General features: G+C 40.7%; 2 protein-coding genes across 2 annotated transcripts; both read left to right on the top strand.

Moving 5' to 3' along the window:
- Positions 1–577: 577 nt before the first annotated feature.
- Positions 578–3079, top strand: LOC130629815 (uncharacterized). Its single transcript, XM_057443180.1, has one exon. It carries the CDS (start codon positions 578–580, stop codon positions 3077–3079), a length of 2502 nt encoding a protein of 833 aa, XP_057299163.1.
- A 179-nt stretch (positions 3080–3258) lies between these two features.
- On the top strand, positions 3259–5001 carry LOC130629823 (uncharacterized). The gene has a single exon (XM_057443188.1). It carries the CDS (start codon positions 3259–3261, stop codon positions 4999–5001), a length of 1743 nt encoding a protein of 580 aa, XP_057299171.1.
- The last annotated feature ends 4293 nt before the right edge of the window (positions 5002–9294 follow it).

Consider the following 9294-nt stretch of genomic DNA (forward strand, 5'->3'; position numbering starts at 1 on the left):
TTCGACTCTTTCAGCATCATTGTAATGATTGGCTAAAAAGAAATTAATGGGCGTGGAACCAGTATGAAAAATCAAAGCTTCATGCTGACGAAAACACAAATGCTCTGTTGAGAGATGACGCTCTTGGATTCACAACTCCTAAATCATCAAAGTTCCCCGTTGTTGATCGGGCAACTACCAGCCTAAAGGCTGATGTTATTATTCACCCGAAGTCAGTTGGAAAGTCACATAGATCGCACAGATCGTCCTCGACACGTTCGAAAGAGACAAGATCTTCAGGTCGTTCGCAAGTATCTTCCTTGCGTAGTCGTGCTGCGGATCAAAAGGCTGAGTTAGCGCAACTGAAGACAAAGGCGTCATTTTTAGAAGCAAAACTGGAAGCTGAAGCAAGCATGAAAAGATTGGAGCTTAAAGAGCAGGTTGCTTTGGCAGATGGACACGGATGATGAACAAATCCGCTCATATGCGAAGTGCCAATCTTGGGTGAATAATGGTTGTATAGGTGTCATTGGCTCCGGTTATGAAGGCGCTAGAAGTCATCCAAAGTTGGTAAAGTAAATTCCCAAATTTCTTCCTGATGTGCCACAAAACACCGCGCAACCGCAAGTGGTCGATAATTCAGTTGATGTTAACAAAGACTGGAACATTAACAATGAGCAGGAATCTCCAAATTCATTTGGAAATAACACTTGAAGCAGTTGTTGAGACCAAGATCAAAAGTAATAAAGGTCGATTGACTCGCCTGATCAATTACACAACTGGTGAGCCAAAAGAATTGATCAAAAGCTGTATATATGATACATCAGAACATTGCTACTCAAGAGCAAAGGATCTTCTGAAGAAAACCTACGGTGATCAATTCAGAATTGCAAATGCCTACAGAAAGGAGCTCAGAGAATGGCCCACTCTCTGTGCTGGTGATTCTAAAGCGTTCAGAAAGTTCTATACGTCCCTCATAAAATGCTACGGTGGTTTGGAGAGACAAATAAAAAGCGAACTAAACTCTCCAGAAGTCCTCAGACAACTTCAATCAAAGCTCCCACAAGCCTTGCAACAAAGATGGAATCGGACGGTTCTCAACGTTCGTCGGAAAAACCATCACGAAGCAGAGCTGAGGGATTTTGTTGACTTCATGGAGCAAGAGACAACGCTTGAAAATGATCCCCTCTACTCTAGAGAAGCCATCAGTGAATTGAAGAATAAAAACGATAATGACGTGAAAAACAAGAAAGATCCACCCAAACTTAAAACAAACCTGACGGGCGTCACCAGAGATTGTCTCTACTGTTTGAACAAACATAAATTGGAAGATTGTCGAAAAATAATGAAAATAGACGTAGAGGAAAGAAACAAATTTGTTTGGGAGAAGAAGCTTTGTTTCGCGTGTTTGGAACCAATTACCAGCAATCACCAAGCAAGAAATTGCGAAAACAAATTGTCTTGCAAGACGTGCAAAAAGAGGCACCCAACCATTTTGCATGGTTCCATCCGACCAAAGAGGACCAACAAGAACGACAAGGAAAATAATGATAAAAAGGAAGATGAGGAGCCTGAAATCTCAAATGCATTTGCAAGAACGAAGAAATCTGTTTGTTGCAAGACAGATAACAACGTAGAAATCATCAGCATGTCTGTAGTGCCTGTGGTGTTGTCGCATCCAAAGTCTGCTGAGTCAATCACAACCTATGCTATGTTGGATAATCGCAGTCAGGGTACGTTCATAACCGATGAAATCGTTCATCGCTTGAATTTAACTGGTATTTCGTCGACGATCGTCGTGAAGACTCTCACAAGCGAGAGTCGTGAAGATTCTTGTCTAATAACCGCCTTGATGGTAGAGCCCATTACACGAGATTTCAAAGTAACAATACAGAGTTGTTACAGTAGAAGACATCTTCCAATAGATCCCATGGAAATACCTACTCCCGAGAAAATTGCTGAATGGCCTCATTTGCGACATATAAAGCATTCCTTTCACAAATACGATCCTGGAATACCGATTGGTTTGCTTATTGGAGCCAATTGCCCACAAGCGCTAGAACCGATAAAGGTAATTCCATCCGATAGAAATGGACCATATGGGTTAAAAACAAGGTTGGGATGGAGTCTTGTCGGACCTGTGCTTCGTCGCAAAGGGGAGAAGCAGAAAATTCGATGCAACAGAATTGCTGTGAAAGATTCCTCCACTGACAAAGTTGCTGCACTTCACCTAATTCAACAAGATGAATTACGGGATGTAACAATTGAGGGGATGCTGAAAAGAATGTACGATGCTGATTTTTCAGAAATGATCGCATTCAAGAATATTAAAAGTGATTACGTATCCATTCACGACCAAAAATTTTTATCACTAATGGAAAAGGAAGTAAAATTTGTAAATGGAAAATATCAACTCCCGCTGCCTTTAATAAACCAACTTCCATTTCCAAATAATAAATGTCAGGCCTTGGCAAGGCTGAAATGGATCAAGAAGAAGCTTGAAAGTAATTCGATCTTCAAAGAGGATTACCTCACGTTCATGAACAACCTGACGACCCAAGGTTCCGCGGAGATGGTTCCAGAGCAGGAAGTTGAAAGGGAACCTGGTCATGTGTGGTATATTCCCCACCATGGAGTTTATCATCCGCGTAAGCCTGGGAAGATCAGAGTAGTATTTGATTGTACTGCTACATACAAAGGACAACTCATGCAAGGCCCAGATATGACAAATCTGCTAGTTGGAATTCTGTGTAGATTCCGGTTGGAACCAGTAGCGTTTATGGCGGATATCGAGTCCATGTTCTATCAGGTTAAGGTGCCGCCGAATCAACGGGATTATTTGCGATACCTTTGGTGGCCTGATGGGGATACCTCTAAAGATTTGGTAGATCATCGCATGACTGTCCATATATTCGGTGGAAATTCCTCCCCAAGTTGTTCCAACTATGCCCTGAAAAGAAGTGGAACAGACAACGAAAGTGAATTTGGTGAGGAGGCTGTGAAAGTTATTATGAAGGATTTTTATGTCGACGATCTTTTGAAATCCGTGAAAAGTATCGAAGAAGCCATCAAAATCATCAAATCAACGATACAAATTTGAAGCAAAAGTGGCTTCCGCCTCACAAAGTTCATATCAAATAGCAGAGAGGTTATCAATTCCATTCCTACTGAAGAACGCGCAAAGAGTCCCTGGACTTGAAAAACGAATCGCTGCCGGTCGAAAGGGCCCTCGGTGTTCATTGGTCGATAGAGGACGACAAACTAGGTTTTCGCATAACCATGCAAGAGAAACCTCTGTCGAAGAGAGGGGTGTTGGCTAATATAAGCTCAATTTATGACCCGCTTGGATTAGCAGCGCCGTTCTTGTTGAAGGGTAGAAAAATTATGCAAAATCTTTGCAAAGAAAATACATCATGGGACGAAGAGATCTCTGAACCCCTTCGAAGCGCTTGGGAAAGATGGCGATTAGATATCGTCCTTCTTGAAAAACTGGAAGTTAACCGATGCGTCAAGCCACTTCATTTCAAAGAGATCGAGTCAACGTCCCTCCATCATTTTTCAGACGCATCCAATGAAAGTTACGGAACTGCTACGTATCTTCGCGTCAGAGATGTAGAAGGAAACGTCAACTGCTGCTTACTCCTTGGAAAATTGAGAGTAGCTCCAATAAAGATGGTTTCAATACCAAGGTTGGAGTTGACAGCAGCAACTGTGGCCGTAAAGGTCGGAGTAATGTTGAAGCAAGAAATGCCTGTCGTAGACTACGAATGTTATTGGACAGACAGCAACGTAGTACTGGGTTATATTAATAACGAATCAAGACGTTTTCATATTTTTGTGGCAAATAGAATTCAACAATTTCAAGAAAACACTTCGTTGGATCAATGGAATCACGTTCCTTCCCATAAAAACCCAGCCGATGATGCCTCGAGAGGCATAAGTTTGAAACATGTAGAGAAGAGTAGTAGATGGTTCAAGGGACCTCAGTTTCTCTGGGAAGAAAGGGAAGCATGGCCAGCTGCCTACGATCCAGCGAAAAACAGTGTCACTGATGATCCCGAATTTAAACGTAGCGTTTCAGTATTTGTTTCAGCAACTGATTCTGGAATCTTATGTACATTCGAGAGAAGAATTTCCAGGCTACAGAAATGCATACGGGTCATTGCCTTTGTCGGTCGATTTATCGACATTCTGAAGATGAAAATAAAAGCCCCAAGTCATGGGATGACAAGAAGAAGCCAGAAGGCGAGTCCCTCAGTGCTGTGCGTTGAAGATCTTCAACGAGCCGAAAAATGTTTAATAAAATTAGTACAACAACAACACTTTGCCTCTGAAATTAAAGCTCTTGCTTCAAAGGAATGGAGACAAGATCGACGAAACGACAAAATTAAGAAGTCTGCTTTGAAAGAATGCAGCAAATTATACAAATTGAGTCCTTTCATTAACGATGATGGAATTCTCAAAGTTGGTGGAAGATTGTGCAACATGGATGAAGCGTATCAATTCAAATATCCTGCTATTCTTCGCAAAGAAAGTTGGTTTTCCGAACTTGTGCTCCGATGGTGCCACGAAAACACTCACCATTCGGGGAGAGGAATAACATTGCAAGAAATTCGGCAACGTGGATATTGGATCATACCCATCAACTCAGCAGTACGACAGTTGATTCATCATTGTGTACGATGTAGAATATTGAGGGGAAGAGCTGGCCAGCAAGTCATGGCAGATTTACCCAAAGATCGAGTAGACGCATGCCCACCTTTCACATACTGCGCAGTGGATCTCTTTGGGCCATTGGTCATAAAACCATATCGAAAGTTTGTAAAAAGATATGGCTGCCTCTTTACCTGTTTGGCGAGCAGAGCCGTCCATATTGAAGTTGTCAACACCTTGGAAACTGACTCCTTCATTCTAGCTTTGCGACGGTTTGTTGCTAGAAGAGGAAACATTCGAACGATGAGAAGCGACAACGGCACTAACTTTGTCGGCACCAAGACCGAGTTCATAAAGGCATTAAAATAAATGGACAATGCGAAAGTTAAACAATTCCTTCAAAGTGTTTGTTGTGATTGGGTTCTCTGGAAGAGAAATACACCTGCTGCTTCGCACATGGGTGGAGTATGGGAGCGCCAGATTCGATCTGTGCGCGCAATATTAAAAGATCTTTTCAATCATAATGGCTCGCGTTTGAGTAAAGAATCGCTGCACACTATTTTAACAGAAGCAGAAAGTATCGTTAACTCTAGACCTTTATGCGTCGAAGCAATCAGCGATGCAAACAGTGCAACACCAATTTCACCACTTGCTCTTCTAACGATGAAATCAAAGGTAGTTTTACCGCCTCCTGGTAATTTTGAAGAAGCGTCGTTATATTGCAGGAAACAGTGGAAAAGAGCTCAGTATGTGTTGGATATGTTCTGGAGACGATGGAAATGCGAATATCTGTGTTCAATACAGACACGAACAAAGTGGAAAAAAAACGAACGAAATTTTGCTGCCGGTGATATAGTGATGGTGCAAAATGAGGATTGTGAAAGAGGACGGTGGCCACTGAGTCGTGCGTATCGTAGCCGTGCAGTAATTGTTATGTTTTGTGTCACTTTTGTGTATAAAAAGAGTTGTATTTCTGTGTAAAACAGTTGCTTAGCGTTGTGAACAGCGAGAACAGTTTACTACGGATTTTGAGGATTTGTACTTTATTATTGGAAAGAAACTGTTGAATCTTACAAAATTCTGTCTTTTTATGTGAACCGAACAACAACGCGCAGTAACAACCGCGCCTTAATAAAATTTCGTGTTATTGGTAATATGAATTTTTTTTAGTTTTTTCAAAAATAAAGCGAGGCCTTCCAGCGTTCCATAACAAACGTAAAGTTTTAGAGGACGGTATTTGCACAGGACCTCTTTGCAATTTAAGAACAAAAACGAAACCGTGTGAATTTTTTAGCATTTAAATATGCAATATCATTAATGACGCAGTATATACAAGATCAAATTTGCTCCACCAGTACAAAACTCTGCTATTCAAACAAACTGTTCAAATATGTGCACACCTCGTTGAATAAATGAGATTTTATGTATAAATTTTGACATGCATATAGAATTGTGTAAGAAGAGATAACATTAAAAGAGTATATACTAACTTCAAAGTATACTATATTCGTGGTGGAGCAGTAGTAATATATGTTATGCGCGAACGAGTGCATTAGTATTGTGAGCCGAGCTGTCTCGTCCCAGCTTTTACCACTTGTGCCATGCCGGTAAAATTGTGCCAAATGTCAGTCAAAAATTTGTGCCAAATGTCTGCGTAGGAACGACCCCTGGAAGTTCTTACCTTGATACTAATACTATACTATCATGGATATGGAAAACCAAAGGCTTTGTGTGGGATACTCGAGGTTGAATCAAAAAACCTCTCGAGGAAAATTGCGCATAAACAACAACAACAACAACAACAAAAATCAAAGTTCTTGAGAGATTCCCATACGTGGGTTTTGTTTCGAAAATAGATGTTTAAAGTTTTGTTTCTAACCTGTAGCCAATCACAAAAGGACATGGAAGGACAATGCTCTCTAGGTAATTTCAGGGTGAGCAAACGTAGTAGTGGCAATGTGCTGAATGTCTTGAAATTAAAAGAGCGTGAGAGAAACGTCTGAAGTGCCCTGTAGACAATGTAGGTGTAGGACCATAGTGGCGGTTAACTGTGTCCTTGCGGTAAGTAGTAAAATACCTGCAGGGAGCATAGCGGTGGTGCTTTTTTCTCCTGCGAGAAACTTTATTTCGGGCTGAGCATAAAAGAAGTAGTTTTTGTCCTTGTGGTAAGATAAAATATTAGTGCCCTATTTGTAATCCTATAAAACACCTTGCGCATGGCGTTCGTGTTAGGCCATACCAGGCCATTACGCATGACAAGAAACTAAATTCTCAAGACTATCTAGGCTGCAATACAAAAACGCTACAAGAGCGCATTGAAGCACAGTTCACTGAAGGTATGTCTTGGATTAATTATGGCAAAGAGTGGCACATTGTCATCACTTGTATCGAGAAAATGGTGCATCTTCATCACTTGAGGAAGTAGTCAAACGACTACACTATACCAATACCAACCCTATGTGAGCAACAAAAACATGTCCGAGGGTAACCTTTACGTTTCAGAATAATCAAATGTGTCACATCAATAAAGTTCTATTAAATAACAATGTACGTAGTCCTGACGATTATCTACACGCGGATTTTGCTCACGCATTCTTGCTTTAGGTTTTGTGACATTGTTGCTTCGGCAACACACAATGTACGCAAAGAGACGGGTCAAAAGTTGCTATACATTTACGGCAGCAAGGCGGAGGAGAACACGCTGCGCGGAAACCCTTAATCACTCATTTGTTAAGAAGACATCACTAGACATGAAAACCCTTTATTAACTTATTGTAATAATTTTGTATATAATTGTCTTATTATTGTAAAAGTTAGTTTGATCAGTAAGAAGTATCTACCTATATAAAATTTGTGTTGAAAGAATTCTCTGATGATTTCTCGCGCCAATAGATATTATGGTGCTTTATTAAATACCGCAAGGTTACAATAAACATGAGTGAACCCGCACAAGTGTTTGATGTAGTGGATACTCCTGTAGAAGCAATGAGTTCTAAAGAGGCATCCGTCGATAAGCTCTACTCAAAATGAATGTGAACAATTTTGTTCAACTCGACAGTGTGGATGCCCTGAAGCAAGATTTTTAACAAGACCCATTCGTTAAGGATTTAATGGCATACTTGGGGTCTTGTCTACTGCACTTTTGCACGCGCGATGCTGCTAGGACATACGTTCAATCATGCAAGGTTGTCCATGTATATAAACAAAATCCTAAAGAGCCAGAGAAAGAACAAGAAGATGGGGAATTGTCTGCTGAAGCTATCTAAAGGATTGATGTTAAATAAAATGAAAATTCCACAATTCATATATTTTATTTTTTTGCAAGCGAGCTTTCGCCAACTCTCAGATGAGCATTATCACATTGATTTAATAAATTAGTTTTCTAACGGCAACGAGCAAATATATGAACCCTGTAAGGCTAGCAAGAATTTTTAGAGGGTTTCGTCTAGAAAATAAATGCGCGAGAAAAAAGAGCGTATAATAATCGTCCAGAGGGAGTAGCCCAAGGTCACAAGTTAGCGGCACCAAAAAAGAAGAAGGACGAAGATCTTAAGCAGAACATCAACACTGTAGAGTCTTCAGTCACAGCCTCTACTGTACACATTACTTCACAATCCAGAGCTGTATATCTTTGTGGAGCGGAAGCTTTAGCCCTACCTGCGATTGGCCCTGACGTATGGTATAAGTTTGCGCGATCCTCAGAGACCGAAGGCTCAAATAGCAGAGATCAGTCCGCGGCGAACACAAAACCTACCGAAATCTCGGCTCTTCGATGTGACACACCTGACAATTTGTCCATTTTTACTGCTTGCAAAGGGAGGAGCAAAAAAGGCACTTAAATTGGCCAGTGGATACGACAGGTGTCATCTTGTTCGATGATTACACTAAAACAAGAATTGCATAAACGTCCCTGATACCAAGATTAGAATTTAGAACAAACAAAGCGCATGTAGCGATACAGGGTTTTAAACAAACACATGCATGCTATCAGAATAAAGAAAAAGCCTTCAATGCTTAAGCTTTCTTCTGCTTTAACTTTCTTTTTTGGTAGACTATCGGGACATGATGACGTTGAAAAATGAGGGAAAGATAAAGCTATTGTGCAATTACAGGTAGCGCAAATCCAGGCATCAACCAAAACATCATTGGATTCGGCAATAAGCAATTAAATTGCCTTCTGTAGTGAGAAAATGTATGACTGGATCGTATTATCATAGAACTTATCAAATGTGTCCTATACTACCTTGTGGAGCCTGATTTTGGTGTAGTTTTGTCATTGAAGAATTGTTCCAGAGGATGTAAAGATACCTCAAAAATAAGTGCAACAGTGACGAGGTTCATCGAATGCTATTGCCTTTGTAAGCCATCAGACTTACAAATTAGCAAAAGTGGCGTTTGCCGTCTCATGCCATATTGATGTTAAACATCTTTTCGAAACGCTTACGCGTATCTTCATCAGGTAGTGTTGAGTGGTTGCGGTCAAAGTATTGTCACATTCTAGTTCCCTTACTATAATATAGGGGTACCACGCTCTTAGGGCATTTAGTCTCTTCGTGAGTTCTTTCCGCCGACATTTTACCATGTCGTGATTGTGTCTCTCGCCTCTCTTGTGCTTGTGAGGATTGTTGTTATCCACTAGACATACCACTGTATAGATAAGAA

The sequence above is a fragment of the Hydractinia symbiolongicarpus genome, chromosome 1, assembly GCF_029227915.1.
Source record: "Hydractinia symbiolongicarpus strain clone_291-10 chromosome 1, HSymV2.1, whole genome shotgun sequence".
NCBI lineage: Eukaryota > Metazoa > Cnidaria > Hydrozoa > Anthoathecata > Hydractiniidae > Hydractinia > Hydractinia symbiolongicarpus.

What these genes read in the sequence shown, in the direction of transcription:
- LOC130629815 (XM_057443180.1), top strand. Translation starts at nt 578, where the DNA reads ATGTGCCACAAAACACCGCGCAACCGCAAGTGGTCGATAATTCAGTTG.
- LOC130629823 (XM_057443188.1), top strand. Translation starts at nt 3,259, where the DNA reads ATGCAAGAGAAACCTCTGTCGAAGAGAGGGGTGTTGGCTAATATAAGC.